The following is a 19462-nucleotide window of genomic DNA, read 5'->3' on the forward strand; positions in this document are numbered from 1 at the left end:
TTCGGGGGCCACAGGTAGACCAGAAGCAGGGTTTCAACAGCTCACAGGCCCCGGATGTGTCCCATGTGGTCAGTTGAATGTGATCTTCTTTGAGAAGTGAAGGGAATCCCCTGGAAGGGTGACATGAAACAGAAGGGAGAAAAGAACTCTGACAGGTTGCTCAACGCTAGAAGGGTCCTGACCGATTCCAAGACGGTCCCTGGTCTGTGAGGCCCGGCCAGGGGTGGGGCCGGCTCGGGAGTGGGGTGCATCTCGAGCCTCAGCTGGAGTCTTGGGGCAGCACAGGCTTCATGGCGGTGGGCGGGCGCTGTGCTCTGCCTTGGCATTTAGGGCCTCAACACTGGCAAAGGCATTTAGACCTTCCTCCCTGCTCACGTTTTGCACAGGCCATTCTCCCCTAGGTAGAGCTCAGAGCCGACCACTCCTGGCCAGTCTCCACCTGCAGCCTCCAGCCCCCGAGACTGTGGGACTGGCATGGACTCCGCCCAGCTGTCAAGGCCTGCCCGAGCCTGTTCCTCTTCTCCCACTGCTCTGTGTGGGGCGACTGAGCACTGGGGCTGAACCACAGCTTGACCTGGCACGTGGCCTCATACCAAGCATTGGACTGTGGTGCCTCAGTTTCCCCATCTTTGGAATAATACGATAGCAGCCCCACCTTATTAGGTGGTTAGTGCTACCAGCAGAGCCCCTTGTCAGAACCATCATTTTAGTATTTCTGCTGCATTCAAGAAAAGCCAGAGATTGGAAGTCAGAAGTCCTGGCTCTGCCTCTGATTTAATTCAGAGCTAACAACAGAACTTGGAATCAAGTTTCTTTACCTGTAAAACAGGGATGATACGAACCACACTTTGGGGGCTGTTGTAAGGACCCAGTGACATAACATATGTGACAACTCTATGCAGATAAAAGGCTGTGAATGGTCTCCCTTCCCTCCATCTGAGAAGCCCCCACCCAGTCCTGTCCCACCCTCTGCAAGGCCCCAGGGGAGGTCTCCAGGAGCGTGGCTCCCTCTCCCCAGGGTCCTCACAAGGTTGTTTAGGTGCCTCTTCAAGATTAAATGTCTCGTGCCATGGCCACCTGTGTGTTGTCTTCGCAGCTCTGCCGAGAGCTAGTGGTGCTCACTCTCCTGGCTCACCCTGCAGCTCCTGGCATAGGCCTGGCCATGGAGCCTTTCTCCCGGGAAAGGAGACCCAACATCCCTCTGCAGTTCAGGCACACCACTTGTCAGTGTCAGTTACAGGCATGGATACCAACTCCCATAACAAAACCCACAGAGACTGAGGCCTCAACTGAAGGCCCAGTTCACTGGCAGCTAATGAAAAACATCTCAGCTACACAGGCCAAGTGGTAGACTACTCTTCAGATAGCACCCTGACTCCCACTGTTCTCCCTGTGGTTGCTAAGTCAGTAAAAGCAAATTACTTGTTTGCTTAGGAGCATGGATTTGGAACACGAGGAGTGGGGTATGTGATTTGAATGTAAAATGGCATCAGGCCCTGATGGGTTGCTGTGTAATTTCTATAGGCAGGATACCTCCACCCGGCAGGCTGGCTGGGATGGTCTGCCAGACACCCTCTCCAGACAGACTGTGATGGGCACTGCCTACATTTCCTCTGGCTCTCCTCTTCCTACACTCTTGTGCTTGAGATATCAATTCTACTAAGGAGTACAGGTTTGGCACCCAGCTTTTGAGTTGTGAGGGTAGACTTGACATTGGATAAGTAGACTTGAGTTTGAGTCATGGCTGTCCACTGAGCTATGTGACCTGGGGCAATTCATTTAACCTTTTACAAACTTGATTGCTCACGTAGCAAATGGAGGCAAGAGTGGTGTCCGCACAGCCTTGTCTGGAGAGTGAGTGAGCACACAGCAGATCTCCTTCCCACAGTGCCAGGCCTGCACCAACCTCCCAATGACTGTCCATGCTGTGTTCATTTAAAGTGAACTTGTACAAACAAGTTCAATAAATTATTTTATTTGCTCATACAAGGAATTCTCTCTATTGCCCAGGCTGGACTTGAACTCCTGGGCTCAAGCAATCCTCCTGCCTTAGCCTCCGGAGTAGCTAGGACTACAGGCATGCACCACTGTGCCTGGCAAGCTCACTTTTTTTTTTTTGAGATGGAGTCTCGCTCTGTCGCCCAGGCTGGAGTGCAGTGGCGTGATCTCGGCTCACTGCAAGCTCTGCCTCCTGGGTTCTCGCCGTTCTCCTGCCTCAGCCTCCTGAGTAGCTGGGACTACAGGCACCTGCCACAATGCCTGGCTAATATTTTTTGTATTTTTAGTAGACAGGGTTTCACCGTGTTAGCCAGGATGGTCTTGATCTCCTGACCTCGTGATCCACCCGCCTTGGCCTCCCAAAGTGCTGGGATTATAGGTGTGAGCCGCCATGCCCGGCCCATTTAATTTTTACAGTAGAGTAAAATGGCTGTTTGCTAAGTGTTCTTCCAGCTCAAATGTATACATGGATGTGTGTCTCAGCTAAGAGAACAGTGAAAGCCTGTTTCAAGAAACATGTGGTTCCAGGCATGGATCAGGCTGGTGGGCCAGCTCTCTGCCAGGTGTCAGGCTGGCTGACTGGAGACAGACGCACCTTTCTAGAGATCAGTGGCCTTCTGGGCCCTTCTGTTGGTGGGATTCCCTGCACCCCCATCCTGTGCTCCAGAGAATGGCTGCCATGGCTCAGGCACCCCAAGGACCACAGAGACAAGGGTAGGACCAGGAGAGTGCTGCTTTCAGAGGTCAATACCAGGCACTTCTGGTTGAGTGGGACTTGAATAATGACAAGAAAAGGAGGCGAGTCATCTACAGCAAGCCACATTGCCTTTCCAGGCACACGAGCCAGTAAAGGGGAACTGGAGACCCTTCCTGCCCAGCCCACTGATGGCTTCTGTGGCTTGGCTCTTACTGCCCAGCTCCTGGGTCTCTGGCGTGTGCTGGGTACAGACAGCTGATGTCACGACTTTCTCATCTCCTTGACCAACACCATCCTGATACAGACTAGCTGCCTGCCCCCGCCCCACCAAGAGCACTGAGGGGCAGGTGCATGAGCCAGCTGGGCTGGTCAGCAGGCATGTGGGCCATGCCTTCAGGTTCTGCTCCTACCCAGGTCCCTCTCGGCCTCTGCTGGACGCTGCTGCTCCCAACATGCAGACACAAGGCTTCTCCATGTTCATTTTTATTTAAAGACTCAGAAACACAGGCATCATGGTTCGTCATCACTGACAAGTCTTCCAAGATCACACGCTGACATTTGTGTCTAACAAAAACACTTGGGGTGGGGTGTGTGTGTGAACTGTGCAAAGTACAAAGGATCTCCCAGTCAGCTGAGCTTGTTTTGAGGTGCCTGGCCTGGCATCACCCCATGAGAATGCCAGGAGAGCGCCTGCGGCCACCATCCTCTCTGCCTCCCTCTGGGCAGAGGCCCCTGGTGGCCTGCAGTCCTGTCCCCTCGGTGTCCACTGACTTCAGTCATGGCTGTGGACTCTACCAAGCTCCTCAAAGCCAATCTCTGTGGCCACCCAAGGCCACTGCATGGCTAAGATGTGTACATCATGGGACTAGGATGAAACATAAGGGTTAGTTTCATCTTAACCGCCAAAACATGTGTGCCCTTTGAGGCAAGACGGCCTGAAGAAAGGGCTAATTCTGCTCCTGCTCTTGTCTGCAAGCTACATCATCACGAAGGCTGCAGGGGCTGGACGAGTTTAAAATACTCAGAAATGCACATGGGCCATGCATTCCTCTGCCCTCAGGCAGCCTGGCATTGGCTCCAGAGCCCTGGCCAGACCCACGCATCACTCTCCTTCCTAAGGTGGCACCAATGCCCACCCGACTCTGCCCTGGAAGGGGCCAGCTGACATCTTCCAAGGACATGGCGACACTCGCCCCAGCTCTCTACCGTGTTGCATGTAGTGGGCTGTGGCCTCGCCCCCCATCAGGAGGGCGAAACACATTTCAACCGGAAGCACCATGTGGGCCATGCCTGGGAGAGAAAGAACGTTCAGGTTACTCTATTCTGTTGCTTGGTAGCTGCATGCCTTAAAAAAAAGACTTAAAAAAATTAACCTGGAGACTTGACTTCATCTGGTTTCCCTGGAGAACATCTGCGTCATCCAGGTTGTTGGATCTGTGCACCTCTTTGGTGACAACATGAATCTAAACACGCACAGGATTTTGGTGCTGGATGGGCAACTGATAGTTTGGCAATAATGGTAAATAGACAGCTTTTGGTTGTCATCAAACTGGCACACAGAAGTTCCTATGTTTAAGCCAGACTTTTTCTTCTTTGATTCTAAACAACCTTCCTAAGTCTATTAAATCCATTATCATCTGGAGGGAGGGAAAGGCATGACCCCTGTCGTGTGGCAGCCACCTGGAAGTAACAAGTAGCCAAGACACGTCCCAAAACAGGAACTCTGAAAATAAGCAGCCCGTGTTTCAGAGGCTTCATGCCAGGCAAGAGAATGTATTTCTGGAGTTGGTTACATCCCTGAAAACCAGTGTCACCCTATGTTACCAAAGGCTAGTTTATTCAGCTTAATTTAAGTCTGAATGGTTTTTGTAAAAATATAGGTGGAGAGAGGGGTGATGGATCAAAATTCGGAGGTGATAAAAATGTGTTCCTAAGGTGTGAATCTTGAGAACAAAACTGTCTCCCAAAGGACTCCTCATCAGTCTTCCTAGGAGGTGAGCCGTGGTGCTAATGAATGTACATTCATCAGCCCCACTCAGGGAGTTCCCAGCCTCAAAGCTGCACCTCCTCCTCTCTCGCCCTCCCAGCTCCCCGATCTTGCAAGCCTCCAATGGTGCCGCAATCCCCTGATCTCCTCATACCTCTGGTCTCCAGCAGATGAAGGTTTGCACTGCCTGAAACGGGAGCAGTTATTTATTTTTTAAAAAGAAAAATGGTGGTGGTGATCTGAACTGTTGTAGAAACTGCACATTTTGATACCAAGAAATCATCTTCTGAGAATGCTAATGGCAGTTCTCTCTGAGGCAGTAAAGGGAAGATGTTGCCTTCCCGGCTGGGGTTGACCTGCGTGCTCCTTCTACCGCCACACAAAAGGACAATTATAGTGGTCCTTCCTCGAAATGTTTCCAGGTCTTGAATAATAATCATCACCGTCTAGACAGAGCACGGGGTTTTGGTAAGAGTTTAAAGAAACCGGCTGCTTCCAAGCTCCCTCCAACCCCCTCAATGGATCCACCCCGCCAGCTCCCGGAGTACTGGCCGGCACTGAGGTGCGGGATGGGGGCTTCTCGGCGCTCTCCCAAACCCATATGGGAAATATAAAAATTCTGCCCCTTTGATGTCGTCTCAGACATCCTTTCTTTCAAGCTCAACCAAGTCATTACTAGTTTTACAAAAAGGCAGCACCAGATGTATGAAAAATAGGCAATGTCTGACCTATTAGAAATATATAAAGTCTAACAGCTTTACGTTAAAAATATGCCGTAAGAAAGAAGTAACGCAAGGGACAGTGGTGGTGAACAGAAAGTGTTGCTTATACTACTGGCAGGAGACAAGCCCACAGATTCTGCTCCGGTTCCCACAGGGGCGGTGGGGTGGCTTTCCGGGGGATCCCCAGGGCCTCACGTGAGGCCCCCCAGGACCACGAACACCCCTGCTGAGCAGCCAGGCGGCAGGTGACTGAGGTATATAGAATGGTGACAGAGCAACCTAAGCCCCGCGGGAAGCCCAGGGCAGCGCAGAAAGATGATCTCCAGCGCTCTTGGCCCCCATGCCACCCACCTCGCCTGCAGACCTCCTGCAACCTCCAACCCTGCTTAGGTGGTAAATATGAACGCTGCCGTGGCTGCAAACCACAGCCACAGGCCTGCCTGCGCCAGCACCTGCCTCTCTTCCTCAAAGTGCTTTCTTTGCAGTTTCCACAGAGGGAGTGGACATTTCCTTGAAGAACATCAGGTGTGCTCTCCGTCGGGGGTTTTGGGAGAAGGCACGACCTCCACAGTCCCTGGCCCCCACCCTGGGCCAGGGCGGCCCCCGCCAGGTGCCTTGGAGACGACCTGGAACCCTTGGAGCGCCGTGGCTCCCTCTCTGTGTGCCGTGGGACTTCCCAGGCAGCCTCCCGCTCTGTGAGCCGGGTGCAGGGAGCACCAGTCCTCAGAAGCTCTCGACGAAGCTGCCCGGGAAGAGGCCCGTGCGGCCGTTCCGCTGCAGGGTTCCCTTGTACCAGCCGTCCTCACGCTTCTTGTGCACGAAGACGATGTCGCCTTCCTTCAGCTCGATCTCCGCCTCGCTCTGGGGTGGGTACGAGACCACCACGCGGTACCTGGGGAAACAGCACAGAGGGTGAGCCCTGCCCAGAGAGTCTCCGTCTGCCGGGTCGTGCTTTCTCTTTCTCTTTCCTCGGTGTGAATTATTGTCGTTTGCTGCTATTTTCCCACTTTATGCAATTTATCTTTATGTTTAAGTTTTTCAAAACTCTTTTGAAATTTTTCATTTTTTTGTAAAAAAAGTTTAAAAGACATTTCCCCCTGCTGTCCTTTTAGACACTGATCTATGCAGAAGCTGGACTGTTCCACCCCCCTGAAGATTCTCCACCCAAGCATAGCCCCCCATCTCACATCTGTGCTCCTGCCCTGGTCCACCCACCCAGACTGCAGCCTGCCAGGGGCAGGGGCCGGGGAGGGTCAGGACAAACTGTGTTCCGATATGCCCCATCCCAACGTCAAGACTCTGGGCTCCGGTCCTCATCTCTCCCTCTGTCGGTTCCTCTGAGAAGCGGAGCCCCTCAGCTGTAGCACCGCCCCACAGGCTGGTGCACCATGTGATGTGTGAAAGGTTCTTGGAACATTGTTTTGGTAAGTGGTCCTTGTTTTTTCCAGACAGGGTCTTGCTCTTCCACCCAGGCTGGAGTGCCGTGGTATGATCCTAGCTCACTGCAGCCTTGAGCTCCCAGGTTCAAGTGACCCCCCCACCTCAGCCTCCTGAGTAGCTGGGACCAAGGCACACACCACCATGCCCAGCCAATTTTTAAATTTTTTTTGTAGAGATGGGGTCTTGCTATGTTGCCCAGGCTGGTCTTGAACTCCTAAGTGCAAGTGATCCACTGGCCTCAGGCTCTCCAAGGGCTGGGATTACAAGCATGGGCCACCGTGCCCAACCTGTCCTTATTTTTAGATGTGCTCCAAAAATCGTAAGATTTTTTCCCAGTGCCTTAGCATTGGAACTGGCTGAGGCCACATTATCATCAATAAGGCCCAACTTTCCCCACGTCTCATTTCTACAAGACTTGGGCCCCCTGCAGCCTCTGAGGCCTCTCTGGAGTCCCTGTTTTCAGACCAATATGCCCTAGTGTAGAAGCAGAGACAGGAGCCTTCCCTGGGGCCTTCCCTGCATGGCCTCCGCCTGCAGGGGCCCAGGGGCATGAGGTGTGCTGCATGGCAGGTGCTGGAGCTCTGAGTGCACTCCAGGGGCTCTCTGGGCTGTGGCAGGTGCTCCTGACAACACTTAGCTATGACACTGACCAAGAGTTCTCTCCTGGACCACATTCCAGCCTGGCTCCTCTGAACCCTCTTCTTGGCTGGGCCTCACCTCTGCCTATAACAACTTGAACAACCACTAACATAGCTTCCAACAGCTCAAGGTGGCATCCCTAGGCTGACCCCAGCCCCCCTTAAAATGCCTGCCTGAGAAACCTCACGGCAGCCAAAAGAATCGACTGTGAGTTCCAGCCACACCTGAGGACAGGGCCTGTCTCCTGACTTCAGTGAGCACGTCAGCGTGTCCAGATGTGTTCGCACAGACCACCCGCTTCCACCATCTGTAACTTTTCACTTCCCTCACTCTCCTGAGCCCCCACTCACTGCCTCCCTGCTCCTCATTCTCTCTTGGAAACCCCCAGTCATTCTGAGCCAATTGAACCTGAGCTCAGCTCACCCTGGACCCTATTCCCCTTGCAAATGTCCACTATGTTGCTGATTAAAACCTGTCTGACTGCTTTCACTAGTGTCCGGCTGTGTTTGTGTTTGACAGGACACACACACACACACACACACACACACACACACACACACACAGCCCTGCTCTGTCCCACACTCATCCTGCAAGCTGCAGAGGAGGAGGAACAAGGCTGAGAAGCAGCTGTGGTGGCCCCAGGAGAGCCTTCCTCTGAAACACTGCCAAGGACAAACCAGCTGGGCCTTGTGCCCTCGGCCCTCATGCTTGCGGCCCGACAGGCAGGGCCCCGTACTCACTCCCACCAGCTGGGTCTCCCTCTGCCCTGGGGAAACTCCACAGCGGCATGCTTGCCCGATGCCTGGCTGGGCCTCTGCATGCCCCCAGCCCTTGTGTGGGTGAGGAATGTGCAGTAAGGCCTGAAAGGAGACGCCCCTGGGGCACCAGGGTATTGGGCCTCCGGTCTAAAGCCCAGATCCCACATGTGGTGGATTTTGCGGCAGGCAGGGTGCAGCTGTTCTCTCTGCCTAAAAACTCCCCGGCTGACGGTTCCTCCGACACCCACTTTGCTGAGTAGCACTGAGATGGGCCTGGCAGGGCAAAGACACTCAATAACCAGCACTGGACTGCCCGGGTACCCATCTCCACAGACGCTGAGGCTGTCTAGGAGATAGGAGACATGGCCCCTGTGGCTCTGGATGCCTTCCCTGGTGGCCTCTGTGTGGCGCTTCTGTGGGTGGCTCCTGGTCCTGGCAGCTGCCCGCTCTGGGCCTCCTGCTTTCACCCTGCTCGGACTCAGTTGCCTCACAGCTGAGGCTCCTTTTGGGCAGAGGCCCAGAAGGCTCCAGCAGTCCCCATCCCTCTTAGAGGAGGGGCCACAGTCTAAACATCCCAGCATTTCCAGGCCCTCCATGCTGCGCCCCTCCCACTCCTCCAGCTCTGCTCCGCCGTGCCCTGGTGGCCCCAGGTGCACCCACCTCAGGGCTCCTGCGTATGCTGCTCTCTCTGCCCAGAACGCCCTTCCCTGTGTGGCCATGCGGGGCCTGCCCTTTCCCAGCTCTCACCACCTTCTACCGCCCGACCACTAACCTGTTTACCCAACTCATCCTGCCTCCTGCACCAGCCTGCAAGCCCCATCGCCACAGGGATTACTGCACACGTGCTCCAAGTGTGGCTCACATACTTCAGGACCCCCTACAGTTCCCTGGGCCCATCCTGGACCTACTTGATACGACTTACGGGGAAGGGACTAGGGAATGCGGATTTTTAGCAACTCTGGGAGGGAATGCGTGCACACTGGTGTCTGAAAATCGAGCTGAGTGCATGCTCAGGGAGGAAGCCTTTGCCCTCCCCCACCCCACATACTCATAGAGCCTGGGGCGCAGAAGCCATGACTTTGGGGCAGTTTGGCTTGGTGCCAGGCGCAGGAAAGATGTGCAGACAGGAGACAAAGGTCCAGCCCTATGGAGCGCACAGCCCATGGGCACATGGGTCCAGCTTGTGTCAGGCTGGTGAGAGGAGGTGGCATGGAGGAGGGGTTCCTGAGGCTGACTTAGGGGTGCAGTGTTCCTAATCCTGGGGAAGAAGAACAGACCAGGTTCTGGGTCCCAGCCCCGAGTACCAGCCAACTCTAAGTGTCTCAGAGTGTCTGCAGGTGCACGAGAGTTGGACTGGTTCCCATGGGCTGTCTGCTGGTGAACCAGACGCTGCTCTCAGGGACGTGCAGTCCGGGAGGAAGGAGGGCAGGCGGAGGCACCTCCTTCCTCCCAGCCCAGTGTCTCTGTGAGGGCTTCCTGCTGGCCCTCCTTGAAGGAGGACAGATGGCTGCTGAGATGCAGCCAGCAGTCTGTGAAATCAGACAGCATTCACACAAACCGAGGCTGCGAGGACCCACAGGACCAGCGCCATCCTACCTGTGGCCTTCTGCTATCCTCTACCTCTTCCGAACACCTGTTCCTCCTCTCTCTTCCCCAAGGAAAGAAAGGAAGGCAAAGGGCGAGATGATTTCTCAGACTCTGAATGCAAGTTTTGGCTTTTGCCTCAACTTCCAGATGTGAAATAAACAAGCAGCTTTAAAAATATAATTTGTTAGAAAGATGTAATTTGGTGCTTCTGAGCAATTCAATGATTTAATGAGCCCAGATGGATGTGGGCTGAATTTATACGAGACAAGCGTTTAACGTTTCTGTCCAGATCATTCCAAGACTCTGAGCTGTTCTTCCTGCTGCAGGAAAGTAATTGATACTCCCCGTTATAGACACAGAGGGCCGTTGTCGTGTCCGTGTGAGCAGCTGAGGATGACAGCTACTCCCAGGTCACAACTGTGAGTCATAAATCAGCAAGCAACTCTGCCCTGCTGAGTATAATTACGGTTATGGCAACCACAGCTAATTTTCAGACACGGGGCTCATGGAATCCAAATGGGCAAAATCAGAATGAATTCTCATTCCATTATTATTACCATTAGCTCTGTGTGCGAGGTTTGGATGTTCTACTTTCCTTGGGGGTCGTCTGTTTCCCTCCCTGACAAGGGGGACTGCAAAGCAGCCCTCCACGTGGTAGCCTTTTCAGAGCACCTGCTTCAACACACGAAGACGAATGAGCCCCTGAGTCCATGGAATGTGCTGGTAACAGAGTGGTGTCTGCTAGGAACTTGGGGATAAGAATACTTCTATACCCTGGACACTAAACTGTAATATCAACACACATATTAGTTGTTTATGGCTGTAACAAATGACCATAAATGTAGTGGCATCACACTGTACAAATTTATTATAGTTCTGTCCGTCAGAACTCCAACACGGTCTACTGGGCCAAAATCAAGGTGTCTGCAAGGCTGGTTCCTCCTGCAGGCTCTAGGGTAGAAGCTGTTTCCTTGCTTTTTCCAGTGGCTAGAAGCTGCCTTCATCTCTTCTCTGGAGGCTTCTTCCTGCATCTTCAAAGGGGAGTGCTCACATTATGCCACTCTGACCTTCTCCTCTGCCTCTCTCTTCTACTCATAAGGACCCTTTGTGATTACACAGGGCCCACCTGGATAATCCCAGGTAAGTTCTTTATTTTAAAGTTAGCTGGTTACCAACTTTATTTCCATCTGCAACCTGACTTCCTCTTTCCCATGTATGGTAACATAGTCATGAGTTTTTAGGGTTCAGGGCACAGACGTCTTTGGGGGTCATTATTCCGCTCACCACACACATAATGGATCAGAGCAAGCAACGTTGAAATCCTAACAAAGCCAAATAACTCACAGGCCATCAAGAGCTGAGGATGAGCTGATCCGACGTGAACATCTGGGGAGAAGCCTGTGCAGGTCAAAGGGGTGGCAGTGGGCCAGGCCGTGCTGCAGGTGCCCTCACCATCACCATCTTACTATTATCATAGATGTCACAGCATATATTATTATTAGAGAGGTCATAGTGAAAGGTGAAGCCAGCTGGACTTCCTGGGTCGAGTGGGGACTTGGAGAACTTTTCTTTCTTACAAGAGGATTGTAAAACGGACCAATCAGCACTCAGTAGCTAGGAGAGTAAAATGCACCAATCAGCACTCTGTAGCTAGCAAGGTGATTGTAAAATGCACCAATCAGTACTCTGTAAAATGCACCAATCAGCACTCTGTAGCTAGCAAGAGGACTATAAAATGCACCAATCAGTGCTCTGTAAAATGCACCAGTCAGCAGGATCCTAAAAGTAGCCAATCACAAGGATGACAGAAAAAAGGGCATTCTGATAGGACAAAAACGGAACACGGGAGGGGACAAATAAGGGAATAAAAGCTGGCCACCCCAGGGCAACCTGCTGGGTCCCCTTCCATGCTGTGGAAGCTTTGTCCTTTCGTTCTTCACCACGAAGGTCCATAGCTCCATTCTTGAAGTCAGCGAGACCATGAACCCACCAGGAACCAACTCTGGACACAATAGCATATATTATTATTGTTGTGTTGTTTAGTGTGCACTCATTCTTGTTCTGGTGTTAATCTAGGTGATTTACAAGTATTATACCCAGACATGTATTATTATCCCCATTTTATGTATGTGGAAACTAGGACTATAAAAATGAAGAAAGGGGGCCAGGTGCAGTGGCTCATGCTTGTAATCCTAGCACTCTGGGAGGCCGAGGTGGGCGGATCACTTGTGGCCATGAGTTTGAGACCAGCCTGGCTAACATGGCAAAGCCCTGTCTCTACTAAAAACACAAAAATCAGCCAGGCATGTTGGTGGATGCCTGTATTCCCAGCTACCTGGGAAGCTGAGGCACAAGAATTGCTTGAATCTGGGAGGTGGAGGTTGCAGTGGGCCGAGACTGCACCACTGCACTCCAGCCTCGGCGACAGAGTGAGACTTTGTCTTAAAAAAAAAAAAAAAAAAAAGAAAGAAAGAAATGAAAGAACAAAAGATGGATGGAATGGCTGGTAGGTGGCCGGTGTGTTTGTCTACTCAAAGTCTCTCTACGATGCTTGATACTGCCAAGGTTCAGAAAAGCCAGCAGGCAGGCATCCAGTGGGCAGGAGGGGCTGGTCCCAGAACTCAGCTTGCCTGGCCCTGCACCAGAACAGCCTAGGGTTAGTGTAGCCCTGCTGGGAACCGGGGCATTAGACAGTTCTAACCTGATGCCATGTGCATTTGCTGCCTGCATTTCCCATGACCACACCCGTATTATGAGTTCCACAAGCAACTTCTGGAAATTTGGCTCCCTCTGCACATAGTCCGCAGGACAAGAATATACCAGACACGTAAAGATGAGGTCCCCTTGGAAGGAATGGGGCATGGCCCTCTGATTTACTTATACCCCAGGCTTGTGGGTTTGGCTCATAAGTCTACTTGTGAGACTGGCCTACTGCCTGCCAGCTGCTGGGGCTGGGCTGCTGAGCCTGCAGGCCTGGCTGACTCGGCCCCAGGGAACTGCCCACAGTTCCTAGTCCTTTCTCAGAGGAGCTCCCTTTGCAGCACCTTCTACCTGAATGTCCTTCCTCTGAGATTGGAGAGGGGAGCAGTGCCCGCTCTCTTTCCAGAGTCTCGAGAGAAATGGTTGAGATCTGAAGCAGTCTGGGCATCGGAGAGGCCCAAGAAATGCAGGCAGCAACACTGCCCGTTCCTCCTTGGCATTTCAGGGTGGAAACCTTGACTCTGACAGCCCATACTGCCCTGCTGCCTGCATTCCCACTTTCATGACCACAGGTGAGCCTTGCACACCTCAGGCCCTCCAGGAGTGCTTAGCAGCCGAGGGTCCTGGCCCCATTGCAGGGACTCTCACTTCTGCACATGGCGCAACCCAGCTGCTCCTCCTCCCAAGTAAGCCTGGAAGTAAGTTTTACTCACAAGTCTGCAGGGCCCAAGTCCAAGTGCTCTCTGCTGCTGTCCCAGCCTGAGGAGTCAGCATTTTCCCAGTCATGCCCTCAGCTCCGCCCTGCCAGGGCTCCCCAGGAAACCAGGCAGTCTGTGGCTACCATGTTGAGGGGAGGGGGCATTTCTGGGGCTCATGAGCAGTTTGGTTTCAGGCTCTATGTTGGAAACACTTCTCTTTAACGAGTGCTACAGAGCGCTTTGGTGCAAGGAGGCCACCAAGAGTCTCCGGGTACAATGACCCCTAATTAGATGGAACACTCGGAGAACTGGAGTGAGTCTGAATTTTCTAATTCATCAGAGATGCCCACGGCTTTGTAGAACAGAGTCTTTCAAGATCTTTTATGGAGGAGTCGGGAAGTCATGTCTTTGAAGATAAAGTTGAGGGTCTGGGGAAGAAGAATCCTGGGGCAGACATGAGAACAGCTTTGACATATCCCAAAGTCTGTCATTCTCATGGGCTGGCAGACCAACTCCGTGACTCCAGACAAGGGCCAGGACCCATTCGGAAAACACAGGCAGCAGGTGTTGGTCCCATGAAGGGAGGTTCTGATGCGGAGGAGACTCCTTAGGAGGGGATGGGAGGTGGACGAAGTGGAGGAGGAGGAGGTGAGAAGGAAAGAGAAAATGGGTGTGTGTTGTGTGTCTGAATGTGTGTTTGTGTGAGTGTTTGCTTGATGTGCAATTTGTGTATAGTATGTATATCTGTGTGTTATGTGTGTTTGCCTGGTGTGGTGTGTGCAGTGCATGTTTGTGTGGTGTGCAGTGTGTGTGTCTGCACAATTTACATGGTGTGTGTATGTGGTGTGTATGTATGGTGTGTGATGTGTTTGCACAGTGTGTATGTGTATGGTGTATGTTTGCAGCATGTGTGGTGTGTGTGTGTTTGCAGTGTGCGGGGTGAGTGCAGTGTGTGGTGTGTGTATGGTGTATGTGGAGTGTGTGTTTACAGTGTGTGTGGTGTTTGTATGGTGTATCTGTGGTGTGTGTGTTTGTATGGTGTATTGTGGTGTGTGTTTGTATGATGTATGTAGGGTAAGTGTGTGTTTGTATGGTGTATGTGTGGTGTGTGTTTGTATGATGTATGTGGGGTGTGTGTGTTTGTATGGTGTATGTGTGGTGTGTGTATGATGTATGTGAGGTGTGTGTGTTTGTATGGTGTATGTGTGGTGTGTGTTTGTATGATGTATGTGGGGTGTGTTTGTATGATGTATGTGGGGTGTGTGTGTTTGTATGATGTATGTGGGGTGTGTTTGTATGATGTATGTGGGGTGTGTGTGTGTTTGTATGGTGTATGTGGGGTGTGTGTGTATGATGTATGTGGGGTGTGTGTGTTTGTATGATGTATGTGCGGTGTGTGTGTTTGTATGGTGTATGTGTGGTGTTTGTATGCTGTATGTGAGGTGTGTGTCTGTATGGTGTATGTCTGGTGTGTGTATGATGTATGTGTGGTGTGTGTGTTTGTATGGTGTATGTGTGGGGTGTGTTTGTATGATGTATGTGGGGTGTGTGTGTTTGTATGGTGTATGTGTGGGGTGTGTGTATGTTTGTATAGTGGGGTGTGTGTGTTTGTATGGTGTATGTCTGGTGTGTGTATGATGTATGTGTGGTGTGTGTGTTTGTATGGTATATGTGTGGGGTGTGTTTGTATGATGTATGTGGGGTGTGTGTGTTTGTATGGTGTATGCCTGGTGTGTGTATGTTTGTATAGTGTGGTGTGTGTGTTTGTATGGTGTATGTCTGGTGTGTGTATGTTTGTATAGTGTGGTGTGTGTGTGTGTATGGTGTATGTCTGGTGTGTGTATGATGTATGTGTCGTGTGTGTGTTTGTATGGTGTATGTGTGGGGTGTGTTTGTATGATGTATGTGTGATGTGTTTGTATGATGTATGTGTGGTGTGTGTTTGTATGATGTATGTGTGGTGTGTGTTTGTATGGTGTATGTGTGGTGTGTGTTTGTATGGTGTATGTGTGGTGTGTGTGTGTGTATGGTGTATGTGTGGTGTGTGTTTGATGTATGTGGGGTGTGTGTGTATGGTGTATGTGTGGTGTGTGTTTGATGTATGTGGGGTGTGTGTGTATGGTGTATGTGTGGTGTGTGTATGATGTATGTGGGGTGTGTGTGTTTGTATGGTGTATGTGTGGTGTGTGTTTGTATGATGTATGTGGGGTGTGTGTGTTTGTATGGTGTATGTGTGGTGGTGTTTGTATGATGTATGTGGGGTGTGTGTGTTTGTATGGTGTATGTGTGGTGTGTGTATGTTTGTATAGTGTGGTGTGTGTGTTTGTATGGTGTATGTCTGGTGTGTGTATGTTTGTATAGTGTGGTGTGTGTTTGTATGGTGTATGTGTGGTGTGTGTTTGTATGATGTATGTGGGGTGTGTGTGTTTGTATGGTGTATGTGTGGTGTGTGTTTGTATAGTGTGGTGTGTGTGTTTGTATGGTGTATGTCTGGTGTGTGTTTGATGTATGTAGGGTATGTGTGTGTTCGTATGGTGTATGTCTGGTGTGTGTATGTTTGTATAGTGTGGTGTGTGTGTTTGTATGGTGTATGTCTGGTGTGTGTATGTTTGTATAGTGTGGTGTGTGTGTTTGTATGGTGTATGTGTGGTGTGTGTATGTTTGTATAGTGTGGTGTGTGTGTATGATGTATGTGGGGTGTGTGTGTTTGTATGGTGTATGTGTGGGGTGTGTTTGTATGATGTATGTGGGGTGTGTGTGTTTGTATGGTGTATGTCTGGTGTGTGTATGTTTGTATAGTGGGGTGTGTGTGTTTGTATGGTGTATGTGTGGGGTGTGTTTGTATGATGTATGTGGGATGTGTGTGTTTGTATGGTGTATGTATGGTGTGTGTATGTTTGTATAGTGTGGTGTGTGTGTTTGTATGGTGTATGTCTGGTGTGTGTATGTTTGTATAGTGTGGTGTGTGTGTTTGTATGGTGTATGTCTGGTGTGTGTATGTTTGTATAGTGTGGTGTGTGTGTTTGTATGGTGTATGTGTGGTGTGTGTATGTTTGTATAGTGTGGTGTGTGTGTATGATGTATGTGGGGTGTGTGTGTTTGTATGGTGTATGTGTGGTGTGTGTATGATGTATGTGGGGTGTGTGTGTTTGTATGGTGTATGTGTGGGGTGTGTTTGATGTATGTGGGGTGTGTGTGTTTGTATGGTGTATGTGTGGGGTGTGTTTGTATGATGTATGTGGGGTGTGTGTGTTTGTATGGTGTATGTCTGGTGTGTGTATGTTTGTATAGTGGGGTGTGTGTGTTTGTATGGTGTATGTGTGGGGTGTGTTTGTATGATGTATGTGGTGTGTGTTTGTATGGTGTATGTGTGGGGTGTGTGTATGTTTGTATAGTGGGGTGTGTGTGTTTGTATGGTGTATGTGTGGGGTGTGTTTGTATGATGTATGTGGGGTGTGTGTGTTTGTATGGTGTATGTGTGGGGTGTGTTTGTATGATGTATGTGGGGTGTGTGTGTTTGTATGGTGTATGTCTGGTGTGTGTATGTTTGTATAGTGGGGTGTGTTTGTATGGGGTATGTGTGGGGTGTGTTTGTGTATGATGTATGTGGGGTGTGTGTGTTTGTATGGTGTATGTCTGGTGTGTGTATGTTTGTATAGTGGGGTGTGTGTGTTTGTATGGTGTATGTGTGGGGTGTGTTTGTATGATGTATGTGGTGTGTGTTTGTATGGTGTATGTGTGGGGTGTGTGTATGTTTGTATAGTGGGGTGTGTGTGTTTGTATGGTGTATGTGTGGGGTGTGTTTGTATGATGTATGTGGGGTGTGTGTGTGTTTGTATGGTGTATGTGTGGGGTGTGTTTGTATGATGTATGTGGGGTGTGTGTGTTTGTATGGTGTATGTCTGGTGTGTGTATGTTTGTATAGTGGGGTGTGTTTGTATGGTGTATGTGTGGGGTGTGTTTGTATGATGTATGTGGGGTGTGTGTGTTTGTATGGTGTATGTGTGGGGTGTGTGTATGTTTGTATAGTGGGGTGTGTGTGTTTGTATGGTGTATGTGTGGGGTGTGTTTGTATGATGTATGTGTGGTGTGTGTGTTTGTATGGTGTATGTGTGGGGTGTGTTTGTATGATGTATGTGGGGTGTGTGTGTTTGTATGGTGTATGTGTGGGGTGTGTTTGTATGATGTATGTGGGGTGTGTGTGTTTGTATGGTGTATGTCTGGTGTGTGTATGTTTGTATAGTGGGGTGTGTTTGTATGGTGTATGTCTGGTGTGTGTATGTTTGTATAGTGGGGTGTGTTTGTATGGTGTATGTGTGGGGTGTGTTTGTATGATGTATGTGGGGTGTGTGTGTTTGTATGGTGTATGTGTGGGGTGTGTGTATGTTTGTATAGTGGGGTGTGTGTGTTTGTATGGTGTATGTGTGGGGTGTGTTTGTATGATGTATGTGTGGTGTGTGTGTGTTTGTATGGTGTATGTGTGGGGTGTGTTTGTATGATGTATGTGGGGTGTGTGTGTTTGTATGGTGTATGTGTGGGGTGTGTTTGTATGATGTATGTGGGGTGTGTGTGTTTGTATAGTGTGGTGTGCAGTGTGAACCCAGTCCCCCAAGGGCCTGGGGCTCCGTGGAGGGGAAGGCAGTTCTCCCTGTGAGTGTGGCTGTTGGGTTGGGACTGGCATGGCAGTGCTGATGGATCTGCAGGACCCAACACTGGTGCTGACCCCTGGCAGGGCTGTGACATGTCCCACACTGTCCACAAGCTGATGATAGGCCCTGTGACTACACAGGACTGGGGATGCTGCTGACTGCACACCCTACAGTCAGGTAGCTCAGGGCCTGGGCTCTGAGGTCAGAAAGCCCTCAGCTGAATCTCTGGCTTGGCTACTAACTAGCTATGTGATCTTGGGCCAGTTACCTAGCCTGTCACAAAACCTTGGTCTCCTCATCAGTAAAACGAGGATAACTGATTTCGTAGGGTTCTTGGGAGTGTTCACTGAGACCACACACATGTAGCGCTTGGGGAACACTGCAGGCAGCGCCTGGCTGTCCTGGGCACGCATAGCCGGAATCAATGCCCACTGCTGAGTGTTCTGAACGTTGCCCGTGTGCAGAACACCCAGCTCTTGTGAAACGAACAGCAGGTGTACATGTGACTTCTGTTGTAACTGGTTAGCAGAAGTCAGTAGCTGTGGGTCCTGTAGACAGCCCTGTCCATTCTGGAGCCCTAGCCCCATAGGCTTGGCACTGGGCATCATCTCTGTCACGGCTGGCAAACTGTGCCTGCGGCTAATATGTGTAGTCTTAGAGCTATGAATGTTGTCACATTTTGAAATGGTTGAAAGAGAAATCAGAAGACTAGTTCATGCCCTACGGAAATTACATGAAACTTAAATTTCAGTGTTCACAAGTAGGGGTTTACTGGGACACTGGCCCATTCATCTACATAAGGTGCGTGGCCATTCTCCCACCGTGAAGGCAGAGGGAGTGGTCACCACAGACCCAGCAGGACTGCAACATCTGCAGTATTTACCATCTGGCTCTTGACGAAGAACTGGAGAAGCTAGAAAACGATACAGAAGAACTTGTGAGGCTAGAAAACTAGACTCTGATCTAGATAGGGCCCGTCTCATTCCCCACGTGGCACTGGGAATGGTGTCTGGGAGGGCAGCAGGTGTTCAGGGCAGAGGCTGCCTTCTCAGGTTGCAGGCACCCGAACAGCCAAGGGAGGAAAGCTTCTGGTGGAAACACCAGGACTGTCTTTTTGGGAGGTTGTTTGTGTTTTATTATTTCAGCAATGTGACAATGTGTAGGCACTCAGTAAGGATCACATCTTCCTGCCATCCTAACCTGACAGCCATTGTATTTCTCCGTGATGCCTTCAGCTTTTATCTGAGAGCCCTTTTAGGATAATTAACTCACACAGGGGGATCCAAGCCAGGTACGCCTCTAGCCCCAGGTGAAACCCAAGAACCTGCAGCCCCACGGCCCACAGCCTTAGTGGGCCATGTTGCCTCAACCAGACTCAGTTTCCAGACTGGTAAAAGCCTAGGCGGAACCATGTGAAGTTGCTATTAAGCATAGAAATGAATGAATATGGGCAATTTCAAAGGGTTCAAACTGACGGACTCTATACCCCCAAAGCCATCATAATTCAAGGGTATCTATAGACTTGAAGCCGTCTTGAGTAACATCATAATTCTAAGATGCCCAGTGGATTGAGGCTCACAAGGGAAG

At 50.7% G+C, this 19462-nt stretch overlaps 1 protein-coding gene across 1 annotated transcript in view; it reads right to left on the reverse strand.

Moving 5' to 3' along the window:
* Positions 1-3162: 3162 nt before the first annotated feature.
* Positions 3163-19462, reverse strand: part of SH3RF3 (SH3 domain containing ring finger 3) — a 376001-nt gene continuing 359701 nt past the window's right edge. The window contains exon 10 of the mRNA XM_050753008.1: positions 3163-6296. Coding sequence (XP_050608965.1) covers positions 6128-6296 — 169 coding nt within the window. The 3' untranslated portion in view covers positions 3163-6127. The remainder of the gene's footprint in view (positions 6297-19462) is intronic.

The sequence above is a fragment of the Macaca thibetana genome, chromosome 13 (genome assembly GCF_024542745.1).
Source record: "Macaca thibetana thibetana isolate TM-01 chromosome 13, ASM2454274v1, whole genome shotgun sequence".
NCBI classification, from domain to species: Eukaryota; Metazoa; Chordata; class Mammalia; order Primates; family Cercopithecidae; genus Macaca; species Macaca thibetana.